We start from the raw sequence: 25,209 nt of genomic DNA, 5'->3' as shown, positions 1-25,209 counted from the left end.
CAATGAATGCCTCCCAGATAGATAGTACCCCTGGATTTCAGTAATATACCTGACAACATCTGTCATCCTCTCCTGACGAGGGTGAGATGCAAGCTAGATGATAGCAAAATCATGGAGACTTGAACCTGGCTAACATACTGGATCTAGAGAATGAGGGGGCCAAAAGGGAGTTCTGTAGTGGACTGTCCTAGACACACTCCCACTACAGTCTGAAGTTCAGATTACTTTTTTTATCAGTGACCCGAATGAATACGTATTGGGCTTAGCAAATTTATGGGTTAAATGAAATTAGGAAGAATAGTGTGTTGGATAACAAAATTGGGAGCCAACAAGCTCTTGACAGACTAGGAAAATGAACCAAGTTTAATACAATGAAACTTAATGAGGATAAATGTAAAGCAGTGAACTTGGGCTCAAAAAATCAATTGCCCAGGTGTGGGCCAGACAACAGTCCATGTGAAAAATGTATGGAAGTTTTAAAGGACAGCAAATTCAATATGAGCCAGCAGTATGACACAGCAGCCACAGAAGGGCATCATCATCATCATCATCATCATCATCTTCATCTTCATCATCATCATCATGATGCTAAGTAGCATTTCTGTGGTGCTTTAGGGTTTACTAAGTACTTTACTCTGGGAGTGGTATTATTGCTCTGGGGAGGTGCTATTATTATTATTCCCATTTTACAGATGAGGACACTAAGGCAGACAGTAGTGAAGTGACTTGCCTAGGGGGTCACACGGTTATTAACTGTCTGGATAGATTTGAACTCAGGTCTTCCTGACTCCAAGTCCATTGTGCCACCTAACTAAATGAACAGAAATATAATGCCCAGAGCTATCTTGCATAGGATCCACATCTCTCGTACCCATCTCCTAATTTCTACTCCAGCACCCTAGTGCAGGCCTTTATCAGCTCTTGCTAGGATTTTGCCAGGAGCCTCCTATTTGGGCTCCCTGCCTCTCCAGGCTGGCTTCCTCATGGCTGCCAAAGGGATATTCCAAAGGCACAGGACTAACCACTTCCCTCCCTCCCTCGCTCACTAAGGTCTAGTGGATCCCTATTATCACCATAAAAAAGTATCTTATTGGCATTGAAAGCTCTTCGCAGTCTGATTCCGATGCATCTTTCTAAATTGATTTCCCGTTACTTAGCCTCGTGCCTGCCATGCATCCAGATAAAGTGGTCCACTTGTTCTCCGTATCTGACATTCCACCTTCTAGTGACCCTGGGCAACTTATGTAACCACTGTCTACCTCAGTTTCCTCAGCTGTCAAATGGGAATAATAATAATAGCATCCTCTCCCAGAGTTGTTGTGAGGATCAAGTGAGATATTCATAAAGCACTTAGCATAATGCCTGGCACATAGTAGGTGTTTCCCTCCTTCTTTCTCCATGCCTTTACACAGGCTTCCATCATTCTGAGAATGCTCTGCCTCATAGAATTCCCTAGCTTCCTTCAAGGCTCAGTTTGTGGTACCTTTCCCGATTCCCCCCCCCATACTCTGCTCCATCCTCAAAATCATATGGAATATACGTTCTTCTTCTTGTTCATCCTTTGTTCTCCAAGAGGACCGGCGACATCATGAGGGTGATGACTTGCTCATGAATGGGCTTTAAGTGAGGCAGAGCTGCATAAAGTCATCAGCCTCACTCCGTGCAGATGTGGTTTTCTCCTAATAGAATATCAGCCTTCTGAAGACAGGAACTGTTTTGGTTTGTCCATCCCCAGTACCTTGCACAGTGCCTGGCACATAATGCTTATTGAATTGAGCTAAGGAAGCTACGGTTCTCCCATAGTATGTCCTGGTAAATCACCCCTAGAACGTTAGATTCTGTCACATCCTGACAGAGTGGAGCAGGTCCTGCTGTCAAGCTCCCAAGGGGCCCCCAAAGCACACGATCTGCCAATCAGCTGGAAGAAACAAGGAGGAAGCCAACAAACTTTACCAGGCTGAGCCGCCGGAGCTGTCCTCAAGTAACTTCAGGGCTGTCACCCAGAAGAGGAGTTCACTGTGTTCTGTTCAGGCCCAGAGGGCAGAACAGGGAGTGCTGACTGAACACTGCAAAAAGCAGCAGATTTCAGCTGGGGGAAATGGCAAGCTTGTTAATGGTTAGAGCTGACCGAAGTGGAATGAGCTGCCAACCAGTCAATCAGCAGGAGTGGCCGTAGTGCCCACCATGTGCCAGGTAGTGGTTAGGGCTGCCAACCCCAAATCAAGAGAGCCCCTGCCCTCCAGGCAGCACTTGAAGGGTGGTCCATGCAAAGGCATGGAGGTGGGAGAAGGGGAGTTTGGGGAGCAGCGAGTAAGCCTGTTGGAACATAGATACCGTGAGAGAGAATAATGTGTGATCAGTCTGGAAAGGGAAGACGGAGTCTGCTCGGGAAGGACTTTAAAAGCCAAATAGCAAAGGCTGAAATTTATCCTAGAAGTAATTGGAAGCCGCCGAAGCTTCATGCTCAAGGAGAAGTAATTTCCTTCTAGGAAAGGGGGGGAAAAAAACCCCTTCCCTGGCTGCATTGTTGTCTTGGAAAGTCACGAGTTCCCCAGGCTGGATTTCTTGGGGTGGAGGCTGGCTGGCCACGCCTTAGGGCTGTAGGACAGGAGGTGCTGCTCAGAATGGGTGACCTTTGAGGTTCTTTTCCATTCAGAGATTCCACACAGCTGATAGCTAAAACAGGCTGAATTCTCTTGCCTCTGGGCAAGAATCTGTGGCCCTGGCACTCTCCAGCTGGCTGTGGGCAGGATGAGTATCCAGATGGAAAGCAGCAGTCCCATCTCCAGGCAGAGTGTCAGCCTGGGATCAGCCAATGCTTTTCAGTTTGGCAATGCCCATGTCCCTAGCGGCATAAAGCCCACGGCAGGAGAGACATTTAAAACGTTAAAATCTGTAAGTGGGATGGATGAAGTCAGGGATGGTAGAGAGGGCTTGCTCAGCTTTACATACAAGCTTTGAAGGGGGCCACCATATGAGTGCTTTGATAGCCAACCATTGATCCCCAAGCAGATACCCCCCCCCCCAGTTGTTGCCAAGTCTCCATCGCCACTCAGAAATCGAAAATTATTGGTGGGTGGAATGTAAAGTAACCATTGCTTTCTCAGCTTTCAGGTCTTCTCCTGATTGAAAAGAGGAATTAGCGAGAATTCTCAATTAGTTTTCCAGAATCTTTTAAATGATGAATTGAGGCCTAATAGTTATCTGAAACAGAGGTATAACTAGGGCATGGCAATGGGGCTTTGCCTAGGGTGTTGGAATTTAGAATCTGCTGGTACTGACAGTGCTTATGCTCCTTCAGCAGAAAGGTACTACTGAGCTTGGCACCTAAATAACAAAAACAGTTAAAATAGGAAGCAATAACATTGCAGGTTTTTCTTCTTCCCAGAGCAGCTGTACCCTACATTAGCTCTTCCTCATTCAACTTTCTTCCTTAGTGGCAGGTTCTCAGCACCAGTTTCCTGGTGTCCTAGGGGGCTGCTCAGCAGGACTGGTGCCTTGACTGTCTTCCTCAATAGGACAAGGCCCAATGACTTTCCTCGGGGTCACTTCCTAGCCCCTCAACTGAATTTATCTCAAAATTTATCTCAAAAACTTGCTTTGAGGGCTTCTCTCCTGCTACTTGCCCTCAGGCATTTTTTGAGACTCAGCCTGAGAGTCCAGATTGTCAGTGGCAGCTCTGATCAGAGCGGTGGCAGAGGAGAGCCTGTGCTGAGAGTGGAGAGGTCTGCAGTCCAGTCCGGTCTGGTGATATTGACTGGCTAGGCGACATTGAGCAAATCACTTAACCTGCCTGGGCATCTGCTTTCTCATTTGTAAAGTGAGAGGTTTAGGTTAGGTGCTCTCAGGGAAGGTCCCTTCCAGTGCTAATACTTGGTACCAATGGCTGTCCCCTCCAGCTGGGGTGGCACAGTAGATAGAGCACTGGCCCTGGAGGGAGGAGGACCTGAGTTCAAATCCAGCCTCAGACACTTATTAGCTATGTGACTCTGACCAAGTCACTTAACCCTGATTGCCTCAAAAAAAGAACAAAAAAGAAGAGGACTGCATGGCTCTGGTCACTTTTGCTGAACTGCTCGTTCCCCGCATCGTGTGATGCACTTACTGAACATCATAGGATCCTAAGCGTCCTTCAAGGCTCTGCTCATACACCACCTCCTAAGGAGACCTTCCCTGATCCTCTGAGTCACTAATGTTCTTTACCTCCTCAAAGTATCTTACATTTATTTGTCTGTTTACAAATTGTGTCCCCAGTAGAATGTAAACTTCTTAAGGTCGGGAATTGTTTCGATTTTTTGTGTTTGCATTCCCAGTACCTAGCCTTCCACCTAGTAAGCAATCGGTCCCAGGTTTCTTAGATGGAAAATGGGGGAGCAGGATTAGATGACCTCAGAGCCACTCCTGTGTCTCATCTCTGATTCTAAAGGAATCAAATGAGTTGCAAAGGTCTATAGATCTCTGATCCATCAAGCTGCTAATGAACATTTACTATTCTAGCCACCCCCGGGCCTAGAAAGACAAAAATGAGACAATCCCTGCCCTCAGATGGCTTACATTCAGTTGGAAGAGAGAAGGAGCCTATAGTGCCCCAATTAAATTATTGTTGAATTAAATGGAATTGAATTGTTGAACTGAAGCTCTGCTACCAGTGTGACCTTGCGCAAGTCACTTCTCTCTGGACCTCATTTTTCTCATCTGCACCATGAAGGGCTCAGACGAGGTCCTTCCTGAGATTTTTTTCCCACTCCTGATCTTATGGTCTCATGGCTATAACGGTTTCCATAATATGACAAGCCCAAAAGCAACTGGGTGGAGTGGATTCATTGGAAGAAAGAGAGGCAGGTATTGTGGAGGGGGTCGGGGAGAGCTGCTGAAACCTGCCAGACACCAGCTCTGCCCTAGAGGGATGCATGGGCTTGGAGAAAAAGCCTTTGCCTTGCTCTGTATGTCCACATTCCTCTTAGGACCCCTGGCTTGGCTCCCCAGGCTAACATTCACCTTCACCATGTTTTCTTCCCTCCAGTGAGGTTGCCAGGACGCTCCCATCCCTGGAGTCCATGCAGAGGTTATTTGACCAGCAGCTTTCCCCGGGCATCTGGCCTCGGCCTCAGGTAAGGAAGGGACCGATGAAGATTCTCCGGGTGGCCTAAGAAAAGGTGGGGAGTGGGGGTGGGGCTAGGCAAGGCAGGAGAAAGCTGCGGGGGCTATCTGAACACCAGAGCATGCCAAAAGGCAGCAACACATCTCCTTGGCTGCACTGAACAAAAGACTGGTGCTAGGACCCAGGAGATGCATGTTATAGTCGATATCCTTCGTGTGATCTTGGGAAAGTCACTTCCTCTCAGAGATGGAATGGTAAGAGATGCCTGGAGCTTTACCCACGTACTGGTATCCAGGGTGAGGAGGAAAAAAGGGGAGCCAGAGCACGCTGCCCAGCACCACCTCCTGCAAAGTGCCCCCTGTGACCTTCACTCTTACCTTGTCCCCGCTTCCAACCAGGGTCATAGGGTTCTGGATCTAGGGCTGGAAGTGGACTCAAAGACCATCTAGTCCGGCTCCCCCCCCCTTTACAGATGAGGAAACTGAGACCCAAGAGGTTGAATGACTTAGAATCATAAGATTATAAAACCAAAGCTGATTTGTTGTTCAGTCATGTCCAACTCTTTGTGACCCCATTTGGGTTTGGGGTTTTTTTTGCAAAGATACTGGAGTGGTTTGCCACTTCCCTCTCCAACTAATTTTACAGATGAGGAAACTGAGGCAAACAGGGTTAAATGACTTGCCCAGGGTCACACAGCTAGTAAGTGTTTAAGGCTGGATTTGAACTCAGGTCTCCTTGCTTCCGAGCCCTGCACTCTGCACACTGTGCCACTTCACTGCCCTGGAGTTAGAAGGGGCCTCAAAGACCATGGAGTCCACCCTTCCCCATTTTACAGAGGAGCAGCTAAGGCCCAGGGAGGTTAAGCATCTCACCCTAAATCACACAGATAGTAATGATCAGAAGCGATCAGAAGCTTGATTTGAACTTGTCCTGAGGCCCTGACCTTCCTTCACCCAGAACCAGCCCTCCAGCCACCATTTCCAAAGCCCATCACCTTCCCCCAACCCCTGAAGCTCTCCTTTCTGTGTTGTCTTCCCCTCATTAGAAGGTGAGCTGCTTGAGGACAAAGCCATCTTGTCTTCTTGTACTTCTATGCCCAGCACTCAGCCTGGCGCCTGGCCTGGAGTCAGGGTTTAACAGATGCTTTATCCTCCATCCATTCATTTAGTCAAATGGGGACACTAACAACGCAGGGCATCCAGGAGGGCCTTGTGCAGGAGAAACCCAAGCCTCACTTGGAAACAAGCTAAGGAGTCCAAGAAGGGCAGGTGGGAGCGGAGGAAAGTCCAGGCACCAGGTGGAAAAGGGGATATTGTGTGGGGGAAGGGCAAGTAGCCATCTGGGCTAAATACAGAATGAGGGACAAGAGTATGTTACCATCCTGGAAAAGAGAGGCTGGAGCCTGAATTGTGAGAGCTTTCGGTGCCAGACAAGGAGCTTGGAGCTTATCTTTGAGGCTTTGGGGAGTTACGGAAGCTTTGGGAGCAGAGGAATAGTATCGTCAAAGGCACGTTAGGAATATTCATTTGGCAGCTGGCATAGAAGACGGTTTGGAGAAGGTGGAGGCTGGAACCATTCAAAGCCCCCTGGCTGATCTGGTGTCAAGGACACCCAAGGCACAGGGGTCCTACTGGGGGAATGACCTTTGGCCTTCATCAGCCAGCACTTGGAGGCCTCTTATCCAAAGGAGCTCCAGTGAGAAGAGAGTGGATACCTCCAGAACTCTAGATTCACCCCAAGCTTGGAGACAGAGGATGTGGGTTTGAATCCCAGAGAGACCTCTTCTTAGCTATGTGACCCTGGGGAAGTCATTTCCCATCTCTGTGCCTCAGTTTCCTTAACTGAAAACTGGAAGTAATGCTATTTGCGTGCTGCAAAGTTCTTTCCAGTGAAGCACTTTCAGGGGTTATAGGTATGTGACTTACCTTGGTTACTGATGGCCTGAGGTCCCGAAGGCAGAGTTCTTTGTCCTCCCTGAGCTCTGACCTGACACCCCCCTGCCCAAAAGATGTGGCTACAGCACCAAGTGCTGGTGGTGCCGTTGATCTTGAGTGTCCAGGCCAAAGCTGGCCTCAGGGGCATGTGGGCTAATCCCAGGTGGTTTTGCTAGACTCACCAAAGAGAGGCAGAGGTCAGGCTAGGTGGGAGGCTTGAAGCTGAGGAAAGCCCCCCAGAGTGGCAGAGATAGTCTGGAAACAGGAGTGGTTAACTGGGGCCTCCCACTTATGGGAGGAGCAAAGGGACCTGTGTGCCTGGCCAGCAGGACGAGGCAGGAGAGCATCTGGGAAATGAGGTAGAGCTGAGGAATCAGGCAGATGGGCTGGATTTTGAGCCATCAGAGCTGGGTCCAGGCAAGCCCAGTCACAAACCCAAGAGCTGTGTGATCCTGGGCAGATTCCTTCAGGCCTCTGGCTCTCAATTTCCTTCAGTGTGAAATGGATTCCTAATTGAGCCTTCCCTCCCTAGCCGTCCCAGAGCCATCCCTTGTACCAAAGAATAAGAAAAATGACAGAGAATAGGTCAGCAAAACCACCAACACACCAGCTGTTGCCTTGGACCATCTATAGGCATTGTTGCTTTTCCTTTTCGTGTACTTCCTTGGCATGGCAAGCAGAGCCTTCAAAGGCCGCTTCCTCTAGGGTGTCTTCCCTAACTCCATCCACCTCCTAGGCAGAAGTGATTCCCCAACCCTGCCGCCACCCCCACAGAACTTTTTCTGTGCTTTTCTCATGGAACAGAGCATATTCAACCTTGTATTACAGCTGCTGTATGTATGTCTTATCTTTACTACTAGGCCATAAGTTTCATGAGGGTGACACTAGGCCCTACTCATTTTATGCGCAATAGGTAGCTAATACAGTGCCTTCTTTAAACATAGTAGATCCTCAATAAATATTTATTCAATGACTAAATGAACAAGTGATATGGTTCCCTCTCTTTGAACTCCCAGGTGTCTGCAGAGGCGAATCCAGTCAACGTCATAGCCAAGCTTGGCCAGCTGACCAGTTTACTGTCCTCTCTTGAAGATAAGGTACATGCAAAGAAGATGTTCTTACCCTTTTCTCATCAACTCTGCTGACGTTCCCCCTGGTTTTCCTTGTCCGTATTCTAGAGGCGGGCCCTGGGACGCTTGCGCTTTGTTTCTCTCCTCTCATTGACTTGAAGTCTCCATGTTTTTCGTGGTTCCAGGTAAAGGCATTTCTGGGAGAAGGTCCTGAATCCACCCATCGACGCTCACTCATCCCTCCCGTCACCTTTGAGGTAATTTGTCTCCTCTTTGGCAGCTACCCCATACTTCCTCTGCTGCACCCTCCACATTCCCTCACCAACCTTCAAGCCTTGGTTTAGCGCTGAAGGCCCCTGATTTCTGTTGTAAAGCTTACAGTGATACTCTCTGTAGGTAGCAGGTTCTGTTAGGACAAAATGAGCTTCTCCTATACCAGAGGAGGCTTCCAGTAGAGTTCCTGAGGAGAATCCCGAATATGACCGTTGTTAAACTTGGAAGCAGATAACCAAATGAACATAAGGAATTTCTCCCCTTTCAGAAACTGAATCATGCCAGACTATATATGATAGAAATTTAGTCCATCAATCAATAACCAGTTATTGAGTGCCTACTGTGTACTGGGCATTGGCTAAGGACTGGGGGTGCAAAAAGAAGCAACAGACAGTCTCTGCCTTCAAGGAGCTTACAATCTAATTGGGGAAGCCCACAGTTTCATGCACTCTGTTCTTTGTCCATTGAAATGCTGTGTTTGATGATCTTTATTCAGGACCAACAAAAGAAAATGTATATTATATTTGTTAAAAGCAGGGAATACACCTCTTCTGGAGTATTATGTCTATATAGTTCTGGCCATCACAAGTTATTTCTTTACTTTTTTAATTAGTTTAATTTAATTAACTTAATTTAATTAATTCATTTTTAGTTTTCACTATTCACCTCCATCAGCTTTTGAGTCCCCAGTTTTCTCCCCCTCCCTCCCCCCACTCCAAGGCAGTGTGCAATCTGATAGAGGCTCTCCATACACATTCCTATTAAACATATTTTTACATTAATCATGGGCATCACACTTTAGTAAGAACATTTCAGTGGATGAATTAGACTGTGGCCAGAGGAGGGAATCCAGGATAAGGAAGAGCCTTGAGACTGTGTCATGGAAGGATTGGCTAAAAGACTTGGGTGTGTTTAACCCAGAGAAGACTCAGGACACAAAGCACTGTCTTTGAGTATTCTGAGGGCCATGGTGAGGGACAGGAATTAAACTGGTTCCATCTGGCCCCAGAGTGCCGAACCAGGAGCACTGGTTGACAGTTAGTTACAATTCAGAACTTAGCATCGGGAAAAACTCCCAGACAATGAGATAGGAGAAGGTATCGCCTCGAGAGGTGGTAAGTTCTGACTCTTTGGAGATTTTCAATTGAAGTCTAAAGGTCCATTTACTGGATATGTTATAGTAGGGATTTTGCTGGTGAATGGGTTAAGTCAAATGATCACTGAGGTTCCCTGCCCCCCCTCTCAATTCTCAAATTCTATGATTCTGGGAATAACATAGTTTCTTATTAGTCTGGGACATTATAAATTCATTCCTGCACTCAGACAGGAGTGGATGGACCAGATGGCCTCATGTGGTCTGTTCTAGGTCTTCGATGCTAAAACAATTTCTTGTAGTACCTAGCACAGGACCGTGAGGGTGGCTAGGTGGTGCAGTGGATAGAGCTCCAGGACTGGAATCAGAAAGACTCCTGAGTTCAAATCTGGCCTTAGACACTTACTAGCTGTGTGACCCTGGGCAAGTCATTTCACTCTGTTTCCCTCTGTAGAATGAGCTCCTCTGTATAATGAGCTGGAGGAGGAAATAGAAAACCTCTCCAGTATCTTTGCCAAGAAAACCCCAAATGGGGTCATGAAGAGTCAGACATAACTGAAAAACAACTAAACAACAACAGCATAGGGCCTGGCATACAATGCATTGCTGATTGCTTCACTGCTGATCACATATTAAAGCAGTACATTGGTGCCCCCTAAGCAGTGCAAGCCCAACTGATGACATGGCTCATTTTAGCATCATCTTCCTCTGATGCCTTCCCATGGGATGGAGGTGACCTTGGGCTCCGGAAGGCCCAGAATGCAAGCTCTACCAGGTCCTACTGAGCTAGAAGAGACTGTCTTCTTGCCATCCAAGGACCATCCTAGCTAAATGTAGAAAGACACATCAGGAGCTGGAGAGCCACCAGGCAGACTTTTCCCCCACCAAAAAGACTCACAAAACTTTCTCTTCAGGCACGGAGAGTCGTGATCTGTGCAGAGGGATTGGTAGCGCCCACACTGATAAGAGCCAGAAGGGGTCTTAGAGCTCATGCAGTCTAATCCTCTCATTTTACAGAGGAGAAAATTGAGGCACAGAGAGGTCATAGGATCATGGGTTTTTATCTATGTGGGACCTCAGGTGCCGTGGAGTCCACCCCCTTTGGACTAGTCTGTTTTAAATATGGAGAAACTTAGGCCCAGCAGGATGAAGTGATTTGATCAAGGCCATACAAGCCTCAGAGGTAAGAGCTGAGCCCAGATCCCCTGACTCCAGAGCCATTGTGCCTTGCTGTATTGTTCCTAGATGCACATAAGCACATAGCTTATCTCCAATTAGACTTGGTAAGAAAGGGGAACTGCATAGATGGCTGGTTGTTATTCTTTCCCTCCACCCAGCCTTTCAGCAAAACTGTTAATAGGAACAAAACATCACTAATTTGACTCCGTCCCACTCCTGCCTATCATCCCTGCCTGAAGGCTTCCCATTTCCCCCCTGATTTTGTCTGGCCTCCATTGGAAATGCTCAGAAATGGTGAAACAGCACCTGTTATAGGCAGACAGGGCTAGGATAGTAGAGTCACGGCCTCAGAGCTGGAAGGGACCTCAGAGGCCTTCTACTCCAATCTAAGATGATGGCCTTGGATGTCACATAGTTGAACCTTCTCATTTTACGGATCAGAAAATGGAGGCCCAGAGAAATTAAGTGACATGCTCAAATTCATATAGTGTTGAGGCAAGATTTGAACCCAGGTCTTCTAAGGCCAGTCCCAGTGACATTTCCATCACTTCAGATAATGGAGCTGAGATAATCAAGACAATGGATAACAAGTATGGGCATAACCTACCTGGGGTCGCTAAAACCAGTGTCATTTCATCTTATGGTAATGTTAATACAATGTAACCAAATCTAGCGTTAGTGTTACAACCAGCTGTAACATTGTTTAGCATGTTGTCAATTAGAAATATTTGTAACATCATTCCTATGAAATTAACTGCCCCATCTAATTGTTTTTCTTAAGGTCATGTTTTCCCTTGACCAATTAATAATATTAAATAAAGCCCATTTGAATGTATCTTTCATTATATAAAACATCAGCTATACCTCTTTTAAAAAGAAATAGCTGACCACTAATTTTGGTAAAGTGGTCCTTGTAGATGATATGATTGTAATAGGAAGCAACAGGATCTAGGCTCAGATCCCAAGGCTGCTACCTACCTTAATGATGGATACATCTCTGAGATTCCCTTCCCTTACCTTTAAAATCAGGGGATTAGAACACCCAGAAAAGAACTGAGGGGAGAGCAGGAGGGATGAACAAATAGCGCAGATTTGAAATTAACACCTTGATTTTATTATACATCTTTTTAAAATAAGATTGTGTGTGGGGGGGTCATGGTTTCATATGCAATCCTCTTTTTCTGTTCTTCTTTGAATATGGAATTGCTCCTACTTACTGGTACTTGTCAAGTTCTGAACTACAAAAAAAATTTTTTTCTTTAAATTTTTAATGAAGGGATTATGGAAGAATCTCTAAGGTCTCCTGCAGGCCTAAATCCCATGATGGAAATAAATTGTGAAAATGATAAAAAAAATTCCTCTTTCCTATTTTCCATAGGTGAAAGCAGAATCCTTAGGAATTTCACAAAAAATGCAGCTTAAAGTTGATGTTGAATCCGGGAAACTGATTATCAAGAAATCCAAGGATGGCCCTGAGGACAAATTCTATAGCCACAAGAAAAGTAAGAAAGCCTTGATTTCCAATCCTATCCACCCACTTATTCTGCCACCAAGAGGTGGTAGCTACCATGGCTCTGTGAAGGGCAGATGAAACCTTCTTCTCTGATGGATTTTTTGGCATCTCCATAGTGAGACCTTCTCAATCTGTTGGCATCCTGTCTGCCCTTAAAGGCTCAGTTTAGGTGTTCCTTCTCTAGCATCTCTACCAAGCTCATCCCAGTCAAAAGTGAACCTTCTCTCCTTCCCTCCTTCCCTCCTTCTATCCTCACCTCTTCCTCTCCTTCCCTCTGCTCTCCCGGAGCACCTAATTTAACCAGTCATAGCACTAACTGCATTATGCATAGTTCTTAGTTTTCTATGGGTCCCATATACCCCGCTTCTTCTAGAGTTGTCCTTCAATACTTCAGTTTGGTGTGAAGGGGAACCGGTTCTTGGAGATCGTGCTTAGCTCTGGGAGGTCCAATGAAGTTGGAAAAGCCTTGGGTTTGGGTCTAGTAATGGACTACTGCCTAAGGTGAAAGAGCCAGACCAACTATATCTGGAGGGATGCATCACCAGAATGGTGTCAGGTCTCAGAATGAAGGTTTTAGCCACAACAACCCCTTAAAAACCACCTGTTTTCATGAAGAGTTGTGATTATGTAGATGGAGAGAGGGGCCATGCTAATGAAGTTATAGTCAATCAATAAGCATTTATTAAGCACCTACTATGTGCTAGGCACAGTGCTAAGCCCTGGGGATACAATGAAAGGAGCTCACAGTCTAATGGGGAAACACCATGCAAATAACTCTATACAAACATGTACAGAGTAAATTGGGGGTAATCTCAGAGGGAAGGTATTGGGATTAAGGACTGGGAAAGGCTCCTTCTTGAAGGGAAGGCTTTAGCTGAGACTTGAAAGGAGCCAGGGAATCCAGGAGGCAGAGCTGAGGAGGGAGAGAGTATGAGGCAGGAGGCACAGCTGGTGGAAATGACCAGAGGTGGGAGATGGTATCACAGGAAGGAACAGTGAGGAGGCCAGGGCCACTGGAGCACAGAGCAAGTGGGAGAGAGGAGGGTAGAAGGAGACTGGAAAGGACCAGGTTATGAAAGGGTAGAAAGCAGAATAGAGGGTTTGGATTTGATCCCGGAGGTCATGGGAGCCACTGGAATGGATTGAATGGAGGGGATAGAGAAGAACCTGGTCAGACCCACACTGTAGTGAGCTCAGTTGGACCCCTGGGTCAAACCAAAGGATGGACTGGAGTACAGGGAGAATGGAGGTTGGTAGAACACTTTTTGTTCCTATGAAAAGAACTGCTGGAAATGTTTTTGTACATATTGTCTCTTTTCCTCTTTCTCTGATCTCTCTGAGATGTAGGCCTCATAATTTTTATCACTGGGTGAAGCTACAAAAAGTTTCAAAGAGAATTTTTTTTTTGACATCTGGACATGCCTGGTGTCAGGAAGATCTGAATTCAATCCAGTCTCAGACACTTTCTAGCTGTGTGACCCTGCCTGCCTCAGTTTCATCATCTATAAAACATGGATAATTATGGCACCAAGCTCCCAGGGTTTTTGTGAGGATCAAATGATAAAGTAATTGTAAAGTGCTTAGCACACAGTTAGCTGTCATCGTCATCATCATCGTTGTTGTTGTTATTATTATTATATTTGAGAAATCTTTTTATATTTGAGAAGAAGGAAAGAACCTGCCCAAATTAATGTGTGAGATGAGGAATGGGTAGGCACAAGTTTGGAAGAAAAAACAATCTTCACAGATTCACTCATTCAGCAAATAATTATTAAGTACTGCTGACATGTGGAGAACACCAGCTGAGACCATATCAGATGAGCTGGAGAGGTAGAAAGATGTATCTAAAGCACAGAAATTGTTTTCAAGGCTTTCAGGCCATCTGACTTATCTCCCGTCACTCCTCAAGTGCTCACCTTGCAGCCAAACTAGCTTACCTGTTGTTCCATTCATTTCCCACCTCCCAGCTTTTGTACAAGCTCACTCCACTGCTCCCTTGCCTGGAATGCTTTCATTACCCTTCATCACCTCTTAGAATCAATGGATCCCTTTAATTCTGGGTGAGTGTGGGAACAACGTGAGAGGAGGCAAGAATGATCATCAAGTGTTTGAAGAAGAGGGAAGCAATCAGTTGTCTTTCAACAGAGACAGAGGAATCTGAGAAACAAGGTGGGCTGGGCTCAGTAGGTAGGATAAGGCTGGGATGCCTCTAATCTGAGCTCAGATATCATCGAGGAGGAAAGAAGGTCTCTGTGGGTTTTGACCCTCAAGGGCTACACTTGACATGCAGATGACAGGATTCGCTGAGTGGGTTTTAGGAATATTAGCTTGGCAGGGGTTTGTCGGTTTGGTTGAAGGGAAAGCATTGAGTCAGGAAGGCCAAGGTAGAAGCTTGTTCCATGAGCAGACAGAAGAAAATGAGGCCACAGCATAGGAAAGTAGAGAAACAAATGGTTAGAAGATCTGTTTTTGAAAGATAGCAATGTGATGACCAACTTTTACTGCATTGGGAGAAAGGGATGAATAAGGATAGGTCAAAGATGATATGAAAATTCTGAGCCTTGGTGAGTGAATTTTTTTTGGTCCAGACCTGTGATTGCATTGGTGTGGAGAAGTTCCTGGTGTAGAAACTCATCCCATGGCTGCAGACCAACTCCTCCATAACTTGTAACGTTAGCGAGTTGCCTAGGGCACTATGAGGTTAAATGACTTACCCAGTCATGCAGCCCGTAGGTGGAAGGGACAAAGCTTGAAGCTGGGTCTTCCTGACTCCAAATCCCACTTTCTAGCCACCTGCCTGCTCCTAAGGGAAAGCAGGCTAGTGTATGGGAGATGATTCCTGGGCAGTGGCCAGGACCAAGCTGAATTTGGCCAGCCAAGTTTGCTTGGCTTTGTCTCCATTCCTCATCCAGGTTGGAGGACATAAAACTGACACCAAAATAGCAGATTGAGGTTCGCAAAGGCTTCTATCATTATCTCATTTGAGCCTCCCAAAAAACCCTGGGAGATGGGTGCCATTATTAGCTCCATTTTACAGATTAAAAAAAAACAACAACCACCTGAAGCTGACAAAGGTAAGTGACTTGCCCAGGGTCGTTCAGCTGGTCTCTGGGTCAGGATTCAATCTCAGGTCTTCTGGCCTCTGAGTCCAGGGCTCCATCCACTGGACCCCTTGGCTGCCTCACTGAGGAAGGTAAAGGGAGTGGACAAGGTGAGTAGAGAGCAGAGAGGACCACCGGGAAGGAGGGTAAGCTAGAAGACGTAGTGAGGTTGGGAGTGTTCAGGCTGGTGCAAAACTGGGAAGTCAGTGGGGCTGACTAGTGAGGTCGAGTACGGTCAGCGTGGGTGTTGAGGCAACCCAGGGAGGCACAGGGATGGAGGAAGCAGGTGAGCTGAGCACTGAAATCCTCTAGAAAGGCAGAAATGAGCCCTGGCTGGTAGTAGACCACAGCAGCAGCGATGATGGTGGAGAGGAGCTACAGATGGGGAGCGCTGAGTACAAGTTATGAAAAGCAGGGAGTGGGTGGTGATTTGACAGTCCAGATGTTGTGCTGGAAAGTAAGGAGAGAGCCAGCCCCCTCTCTTCTCCTACTGAGTGGGAAGGGTACAAGAGAAGGCTGAGGCCTCCCCAAGCAAGGATTATGGGAAATTAGAACTCAGAGTAGAAAGTGGCCTAGGGCAATAAATAGAGCAGTGGCCTTGGAGTCAGGAAGACCTGAGTTCAAATCCTGCCTCAGACACTTAACCAGCTCTGTGACCCTGAGCCAGTCACTTAACCTCTCTGTGTCTCGTTGCTTCATCTGAACATTGAAGGGACTGGTCTTGGTGTCCTCTAAGGTCCCTTGTATTTTTAAATCTGTGGTCCTATGAGTTAGAAGTCATCACCCCCTTACATTACAGCTGAGGAAACTGAGGCAAATAGAGGTTAAGTGCCTCACCAAAGGCCACACAGCTAGTAAGTCCCTAGGGCAGGATTTGAACCCAGGTCTCTAAGTCCCTGTCTACTGCCTCATAGTCCATCAGCTGTCTGCCAAGAGGCAAGAGGAATTTCTGAATTCACAATTGCTTGTTGCCTTAGTCACAGTCCTATGGTCTTTCAATGTTGCTTTCCTTCATGTTATCACTCATTATGTGAATCATTCTCCTACGTCTGCTTGCTTCATTCCTCATCAGTTCATAAAATGTCTTCTAAAGTTTCTCCCAGTTCTTCATTTTTTTATTCCATTGCACCCAGGTACCACATATTTATGGGCAGCTGGGTGGTGCAGTAGACAGGGCAGCGTGGGTGTTGAGGCAACCCAGGGAGGCACAGGGATGGAGGAAGCAGGTGAGCTGAGCACTGAAATCCTCTAGAAAGGCAGAAATGAGCCCTGGCTGGTAGTAGACCACAGCAGCAGCACAGCTCCCCACAGATGGGGAGCCAGAATTTGAACCCAGTTCATAGACTGGGCAAGTCACTTAACCCCTACTTGCCTCAGTTCCTCATCTGTAAAATGGGGACACGTGGGAGAACGAAATGGGAAGCCACTCCAGTGTCTTTGCCGAGAAAACCCCATGGACTTCCATGGAGTCACATAGTCAGTCACGACTGAATCACTGAACATTTACCCTGCCCTCATGTTCCCTGTTACCCAGACCTGGGATGCTCCCCTCTATGTGCCCAGAATTCCTCACTGCAGGGGCCTGGCTCTCAGTAAAGTAACTGGCAAACTCACTCCTACTAAGGTAGAAATGACTAATGTTGCTCCGCCTTCCCTGTGGCACCTGCATTCCAGCAAGGCTTGAACCTGGTCCAAAGGAGCCCTTCTCTACAAATGGATTTTTCACCAACTTGCCAGGGTGGGGGTGGGGGGAAAGAACAGAATTCAGGCCCAGAGGACTTTTCTTCTTCACTTCTGGAATGAACACATCCTGCCTCCCGGTCAGACTGGCCCTCATGGTGAAGCTTTATTTTCTCTTAAGTCTTGCAGCTTATCAAGTCCCAGAAGTTTCATAACAAGCTCGTCATCATTGTGGAAACAGAAAAGGAGAAAACCTTGAGGAAAGAATATGTCTTTGCTGACTCAAAGGTGAGTGACTAAGAAACTTCATTTCTTGGTCTGTGCCATACATGATGAACGGTTTGGAATCAAGGGCCCTGCCTAAGAATCTTAGATTTGCCATTACCTGTGCCATCTTGGGCAAAGCATTTCACCTCTCTGGGCCTCAGTTTCCCCAACTGTAAAATGAGAGGTTGGGCTACAAGACAGCAGTGAGCAAGCACTGGAGGTCAGAGGACTAGGGTGCAAATATCAGCTTTGCTAGGCACTATCTACCAGCAAATGATTTTGCCTCTCTGGGCCTCAGTTTCCTCATTTGTAAAATGAGGGGTTGAATTTGCTGGACTTTGGAATTGTTTCCAGCTCTAAGATTTTTGAGTCTATGAACTGGGTTCAAATTCTGGCTCTGCTGCTTATGACCTTTGTGACACTAAACAAGTCACTTCTCTGACCTTCTGTTTCCTCTTCAATAAAAAGAGGGGGTTGGTCTCAATGACTTTCTAAGGGCCCTTCCAGCTCTGTGACTGTAAGCCTTATGCTGCTCATAACTGAGCCTGGAGGCTTTTAACCTTCTTCAGAGACGTCTTGGAAGAGAGGCAGCTCCCTGTGTTGTGTGGTTCACACCCAGAATTACTTAGAGCCTCTCTCGACTTCCTGATTGTGTTGCTGAGTGAGTAGAGACAGCTGAACCCCAGGAAAGTTAGGCCAGGGAGATGGGAAGTCCCCACCTCTGAGTAACTCCAGAAGAGAAGCTTGTTCTCTATTTACCCTGCTCTTCTGAAGGAAGTAAGATGGGGCAGCAGTGTCTGGGAGCAGAAGTGAGACTCCAGAAAGCCAAAGGCAGGGCCAGGCAGTGGGAGAACTCCAGAGAATCTGCCTCGGCATCGTTGTGTGCCCTCAGACAAGCAGTATAATCTGTCAGACCTCGCTGACCTCATCTGTAAAATGTAACAGTACCTTCAGGGCATATCCAGAGTTGCAGCAAATTAATCTTGCTTCATCCCTTCATAAATCATACGAATCTGGGCAATGAGGCAAAGCTGCCTAGCCAGTGAGTGAGGAAACCTGAGGTCGTAGAATGCACACTGAAGGGGACCTTAGAGGCCATTGTGACCACCCCTTTTACACATGACTTGCCCAGGATCATACAGCTAGTGAGGACCTGATTCGGGATTTGAACCTGGATCTTACTGACTCCAAGTCCAGGGCTCTACCCACTGCACGACACTGCCTCCACTGATGGAGCTAATTCTGTCTCCATCATTCACTGGCTCTGTGTCCCTGGGCAAGTCAGTTAAGCTTTATGAGCCTCAGTTTCCTCACCTGTCAAATTGGGATAATAATACTCACACCACCTGCTTTACAAGGTGACGGGCAGGAAAGCTCTCTGTAAACAATAACGTAGCCTGGAGATATGAGATGCCAGGTGTGGGAAGAAAGGGAAGCCAGAGCCTGGGTCAATGACTGCAGCTAATACCATCATACAGAGACGTCCGTCACAGTATGGATTTAGAGCTGGGAGAGGCCTTTGGGTTACCTTGCCCAGCCCCGGCCCTTCAAGGATGAGGAAACTGAGAAGCAGACATGGGAAGTGACTTTTCCAAAGTCACCCAGGGAGGGAGTGACAGATCTAGGCATCTAGTCTGGATCCTCCAATCTGAGGCCAGAGGATTCTAGAAATCACAGCTGGAAGGGACAATAAGGAGATCACGTGTTCACAGATTTTAGAACCTGAAGAGACCTGAGAGGGAACCTTGTCTGACATCCCTGTTCTAGCTGAGGAAACTAAGGAGGAAAAATGACTTGCCCAAGGTCATACACCTACCATAAGTAGATGAACCAGAATTTGAAAGCATATCCTTTGACACACTTTCTTCGGTGACTTATTTATAGAGGGTTTTTTTCTTACTTTACTTGAGAAATATCCCAGAGAAAGAGATTTTCCTACAAATGGCCGATAGAAAGAGAACGGCTCTTCTCTGAAGGGTTGAGCTAGACCAGGTGCACCCCAAGAATCAGCAAGGCAGGAGGCAAAGGGACCTTTCTGATGTTTGTTCTTCTGTATCTAGAAAAGGGAGGGTTTCTGTCAGCTTCTCCAGCAGATGAAGAACAGGCATTCTGAGCAGCCAGAGCCCGACATGATCACCATCTTCATTGGGACCTGGAACATGGGTACGTCCGCAGCCTCTCAGCCCTGGCGTCTCTGGTGTCCACCCCGTCCCTCCAGTCACACAGTCACTGCCCCGACAGCTCGGCCCCTCAGCCCCCTCCCTTAGTCTGTCACAGTGGCCTCCTGATGGATCTCCGTGCCACCAGCATTTACCATCCTCTAAACAGCGACCAAAGGGAGCTTCGTAAAACATAAGTTGGACGGTGGCGTTCTCCTGCTCAGTAGGAGCAGCTCCTGCTTTAGAAGGCCACAGTCTTCCCAACTTGGCACAGTTTGGCATTTAAAGTCCTTTGGAATCTGTCCCCAACCCATCTTTCCAGGCTGAGAGCACTGGACCTGGAGTCAGGAAGAGCAGAGTTCAAATCCAACCTCAGGCACTTCCCAGCTGTGTGACCAGAGGCAAGTCGCTTCATAGCTGCCTGCCTCAGTTTCCTCCTCTGTATGATGGGGATAATAGCACCTACCTTTGAGAGTTGTAAGGATCAAATAGAATTAATATTTGTAAAGCACTTTGCAAGCCTTAAATGCCATGAAAATGCTTGTTATCGTAACACTTCTCAACTAACCATTACTTACTATTCCCCATACATAAAAGAATGGGGAAAAAATCTTCATTAAGTGCCTACTGTGCACTGATTTAGGCAGAGCTCTCAACATGAGCATCAGAGACCAGGACGTGGCTCCCGTGCCAGCTCTGCCCCTTAAGACCAGGGTGGCCTGGGCCAAGTCACTTACCATGCAGGGCTTGGCCTGAATGCCCTCCTGGCTTCTGGCTCTTGCTCTCTGATCTCCCTCCCAGAAGTTCTGCCCTCTTGCAAAGACAATTTTCTGGCCCACACTTTCTCTTCCACGTTCCCGCATTCATGGGCACCCTCTCTGGGATATGTCTGAAGGCTATGAGCTGGCAGCTCCGTGCCAGCCTCTGGGGCTCACATTTTTTTTCTCTTCTTTTTCATTCCTTTATAAAGTTCTCTGCTGTCTCTTAAAAATTTACGAGTTTCCTGAAGCCTCATCTTATTTTCTGTCAAGCTCCTGATCATACTAAGAGGCAGCCCTGCATGGTGGACAGAGAGCCAACCTTAGAACCAGGAAGACCCGGGTTCAAGTTCAACCTTTGACCCCTACTGGCTGTGTAACGCTGGGCTAGTCACTTAACGTCTGTGTTCTAGGCATTTCTCTAAAGCTATAAGTTCCAGAGAGGATGCTGACCTGGACTGGCAGAGGGATTTTTCTCATCTTGGAATCCCCCATACCGATGCAGTCACAGGTCTTGTCCTAATCCTGTCATCTTTCATGCTCCCCAGGCTCCTGTGAGCTTTCGCCTTATAGAGGTAGGATGGTACAGTGGTGAGAATACCTGGATTCAAAGTCATAGGAGCTGGGTTCGAATCCTGACCATGTCACATACTTTGGGAGGTAGCCGGTCCCTACTCTTGCACTTATGTTCAATGTCTCCCTCTACTGGCTCTTTCTCTTCTGCCCACAAACACATCCACCTCTCCCCCATACTGAAAAACCCCTCACTTGATCCTTTTATCCCCACTTCATTCCATGTCTCTTCTGCCCTTGAAAAACTGTCTACAAGAGGAGCCTCCACTTTTCCTCTGACTCTTTTCTTAACCCTCGTGCAGTCCGCCTTCCAGCCTCATCCTTCCACCAGAATGGCTCTCCAAAGTGGCCAATGATCTCTTCGTGGCCAAATCCAATGGCCTCTTCTCAGTCCTTACTCTCCTTGACCTCTCTGCAGCCTCTGACACTGTTGGTCACTCTCTCCTCTTTCTGGGTTTTTAGGACACCTTCCTCCGTCTGCTGGTTCTCCTCCTCCCTCTCTGACCACTCCTTCTCCATCTCCTTTGCTGAATCCTCATACAGGTCATGCCCTCTAATCATGGTTGTCCCCTAGGGTTCTGCCCTGGGCCTTCTTCTCTTCTTCCTCCATTCTGTTTCACTTGGTAATCTCATCCACTCCCATGGATGTAATTACTATCTTTAGCTACCAATCCTGCCCTAATCTCTCTCCTGACCACCAAACTCATGTCTCCAATTACCTTAAAGACACCTCAGAGTAGATGTCCAGTGGATATCTTAAACTCAAAATGTCTAAAAGCAAACATTATTTTCCCCCTAAACTCTCTCCTCCCGCCTCCCACCTTCCCTGTTACTGTAGAGAATACCACCCTCCTCCCAGTCCCTCAGGCTCACACCCTAGGAGTCATCCTGGATTCCTCATTATCTCTTGCCGCCCCCCCATACCTAATATGGTGCCAAGGCCTGTGGGCTTCACATCTGCAACATCTCTTACATACTTGCCCTTCTCTCCTCTGACACTGGCCCAACCTGGCACAGGTGCTGGCCACCTGATGCTCTGATTATTGCCATAGTTGTCGGGAGGTGTGCCTGCTCCACATCTCTTCCCACTCCAATCCAGCCTCCATTCAGGGGCCAAAGCGATTTTCCTAAAACACAAAGCTGATCGTGTCCCCTCCCCACCCCAGGATCAAACACAAAAATGCTCTGTTGGGCATTCAATGCCCTTCATAACCCAGCCCCACCCCCCCATCTCTTTCCAGTCTTCTCACACCTTACTCCCCACCATGTCCTCTTTGATCTGGTGGCACCGGCCTCCTGGCTGTTCATAAGGAAGACCCTCCATGTCTTGGCTCTGGGCATTTTCCCTGGCTGTTCCCCATACCTGGAATTCCCTCCTTATAGAGGTAGGGTGGTGCCCTCCCTCCTTCATCTCCACTCACCGGCTTCTCTGGCTTCCTTTAAGTCCCAGTGAAAATCTTACCTTCTCCAGGAAGCCTTCCCAACCCCTCTTAATTCTAGTGCTGGCCATCTCTTAATCATTGCCTCTTTATTTTGTATACAGCTTGTTTGTACATATGTGTTTCTTTGTTGCCTCCCTGTTAGATTATAAGCTCCCTGAGGGCAAGCAATGTCTTTTGCCTCTTTTTGTATCCTGAAGGGTTAGCACAGTGCCTGGCACATAGAAGGCACTAAATACTGATTGACTGATTGACGACTGTTCTAGCCCTCTCAGAATCTTAGGATCATAGTACCTGTCCTGTGCATCTGCCAGTGGCATAATTAGGCATCAAATGAGATCTTGGATGAAAAACCCTTTAGGAATGTGAATGATCCGTACAATTGTCAGTTATTATTAGAGCCCCCACTGTGAGTTAGAGTGGAGAACAAAGTGAAAGCAATTCACGATAGGGATTTGAATGACTGGCATGTGGAAGAAAGATCAGCTTTGTTCTGCCTGGTGTGCTGGAATTGCAAAGAAGACTATGTAAGCTTAAGACAAGGACACACTTTGTACCTATGAGAGCTGTGCCAAGGTGGGAGGAGCTGTCTCAGGAGCCAGAGAGATGCCTGGGACTTGAGCTCTTTGGGCAGATACTGAATGATCATTTGCTGGAAATGTCATGGAAGAGAGTGTCGGTTAGGTAGAGGTTAGTGGGTGAGAGGTCCCCTTCAGCTCTGAGATTTGGGGAGTTTTCCAGCCAGCTCATTTCTCCTTTCTTCCAAAGGGCACCTAGGGAAATTATTTGCTTTGGGGAAAAGAAAAATGGACTCACATTTCCTGTAGAGAAATTCACCATCCCATAGGAGAAGTGGGCTCCTCGTTCCTGTGACTGCTCTGGCCCACCTTGCCTTTGGACAGGAGCTCATTTCCATAGTTAAGAACTTCTCTCAACGTTTCTATGCTTTGAAACTTTTAGATTTGTCCTTCCTACCCCCAGGACTACCTGATCTGGGGCTTCCTCGGGAATCACCGTCCCCCTCCCTCTCTTCCAATGTTCATTTCCCTCTGATTCTGACTGATGTGACCCATCCATCCCTCATTGTGGTCTGGCCTTTTCCTTTTGAAGGTGACGCTGCTCCTCCCAAGAAGATCACATCCTGGTTTCTCTCCAAGGGACAGGGAAAGACCCGGGATGACTCAGCTGACTACATTCCCCATGACATCTACGTGATTGGCACCCAGGAGGACCCTCTGGGGGATAAAGAATGGCTGGAGATTCTGAAACACTCCTTGCAGGAAATCACTGATATCAGTTTTAAAACAGTAAGTTTTCATCTGATCAGTTGCCCTGGTGGTCACCATGAGAACATAGCAATAGTGAAGATCAGGGAAATATGTTGCTATCTAAAGGCCGAGAAATACATCCATTTCTAAGATCAGAGAAATATGTCAATCTCTAAGCTCAGAGATGAGCAGAGAGGATGTGGGCAAAGATAGGCAAAAATTCCAGCATCCAGGTTCCTAGAGAAGGGATTCTTAACATTTTCTGTGTCAGTCGGCAAAAACCTATGGACACCTTCTCAGAGTCATGAAGCACGTGGGGTTACAAAAGAAACCAACTATATTAAAATACAGTTATGAGAAAAATTTTTTAAAAAAATGAGTTCATGGAGCCAAGGTTAAGAACCCCTGTGATAAGGAGACTGTGCAATTTCCTTAAGAGATACACCAACTTCTAAGCTTTAGAGATGAGCAGAACTCTGGTTTCCAGAGGGGTCTTTTGGTAATGCTTACCAGTTGGGCCAAGTGGGCCTTACTATGGCAACGTGTTTAGGGCTTTCTATGAAATAGTCACCTCCTTCCAGTCCCCTGACTAGGGATCCTGATGATTAGACTATTTAGAGAAGGGAGCACACATCTCCATTAGTCAGAATATAGGAAGGACTGGTCTCACTGGCCCCTGCTCTGGTTAGACACACTTGAAGTAGTGACTTCCATGCAAGGCAGCACATGTTAGGAAGGACATTAATCAGCTAAAGAGGAGATGGAGGTGAATAGGGCAGCAAGGGGCAATAAGCCTGTGCCATATGAAAATCATTGGGAGGAACTAGAAATGTTTAGTTTGGAGAAGAAAAGACTTGGGGGGGAGGGGGAGACAGCTATTATTCTCCCCTTTTGGCATAATGAATTCAACAACTCTTTTAAACACTTCCTACTTTGAACATTTGAGATCTATGAGCTTATTAAGTGGTTCTGTGCATGCTCTGCTTGAATACCTCCAGTGATGGGGGACTCAGTACCTCAGGAGGTAACTCATTTCCCTTTTGGACGGCTCGAATTGTTAGCAAGCTTCCCCCTATAACTCCCCCACCTCTTCCCCTTCCTGCATTGCTCCTAGGCCTTCCCTCTGGGTCTGAGTGGAGTAAATCCAATCTCTTTTTCACATGGTGGTCCTTGAAATTATGCAAGATGGCTATTATTCTATTTTCTGCCATAAAAAATTCAACAACTATTATAAACACCTCCTACTATGAACACAGTGAGAGGTGGTGTGGTATGATGGTTAGAGGAGTGCTGACCTCAGAGTGGAGGAGACCTTGGGTCATGGCCTGCCCTTCAACACATATTGGCTACGTGACCCTAGGAAAGTCATTTAACCTCAGTGGCCACAGGCAGCTCTCTCTAGGTTGCATGACAGGTGCTGGCCTGCATCGATAGAAAGAGTTTCCCCTCTGGGAGTTCCCCTACTAATGAAATCACAGGTCAGAAGGTTGTACAAAACCCCCTTGTGGGTGCTTGGCATCAGACCTGCTCACACACCTCAAGCCATCGTGGGAGTGAGTGTCCCAGCAAATTGTCTGCATTTCACCTTGGTTGGAGTTGGAGTTTTTGAATGAATGGAACATTTCTTAAGCATTTTCTATGTGCAGATAGATCATTGTGCTAAGTTCTGGGGATGCAGATAGAAATATAAAATCAGTCTGTTCTCTCCTTCTAATGGATAATTTATTCTAATGGATACTTTATATATAAAGTATCTAATGAATACTTCATTCTAAGAAGGAATAAGCATGAAGACCCAAGG

The 25,209-nt window shown here is 46.9% G+C and overlaps 1 protein-coding gene across 3 annotated transcripts in view; it reads left to right on the top strand.

Moving 5' to 3' along the window:
- INPP5D (inositol polyphosphate-5-phosphatase D) overlaps positions 1 to 25,209 on the top strand; it is a 139,076-nt gene that overhangs the window by 66,939 nt on the left and 46,928 nt on the right. For all 3 annotated transcript variants that reach the window (XM_020972102.2, XM_020972103.2, XM_020972101.2), the window contains exons 7-13: positions 5,024 to 5,111; positions 8,052 to 8,132; positions 8,291 to 8,362; positions 12,029 to 12,152; positions 17,126 to 17,232; positions 19,272 to 19,374; positions 23,251 to 23,447. In XM_020972102.2, coding sequence (XP_020827761.1) covers positions 5,024 to 5,111; positions 8,052 to 8,132; positions 8,291 to 8,362; positions 12,029 to 12,152; positions 17,126 to 17,232; positions 19,272 to 19,374; positions 23,251 to 23,447 — 772 coding nt within the window. The remainder of the gene's footprint in view (positions 1 to 5,023; positions 5,112 to 8,051; positions 8,133 to 8,290; positions 8,363 to 12,028; positions 12,153 to 17,125; positions 17,233 to 19,271; positions 19,375 to 23,250; positions 23,448 to 25,209) is intronic.

Source organism: Phascolarctos cinereus, unplaced genomic scaffold (genome assembly GCF_003287225.1).
Source record: "Phascolarctos cinereus isolate Bilbo 61053 unplaced genomic scaffold, phaCin_HiC Scaffold_5;HRSCAF=322, whole genome shotgun sequence".
Lineage (NCBI taxonomy): Eukaryota > Metazoa > Chordata > Mammalia > Diprotodontia > Phascolarctidae > Phascolarctos > Phascolarctos cinereus.
This window is presented reverse-complemented; position numbering and strand designations above follow the sequence as displayed.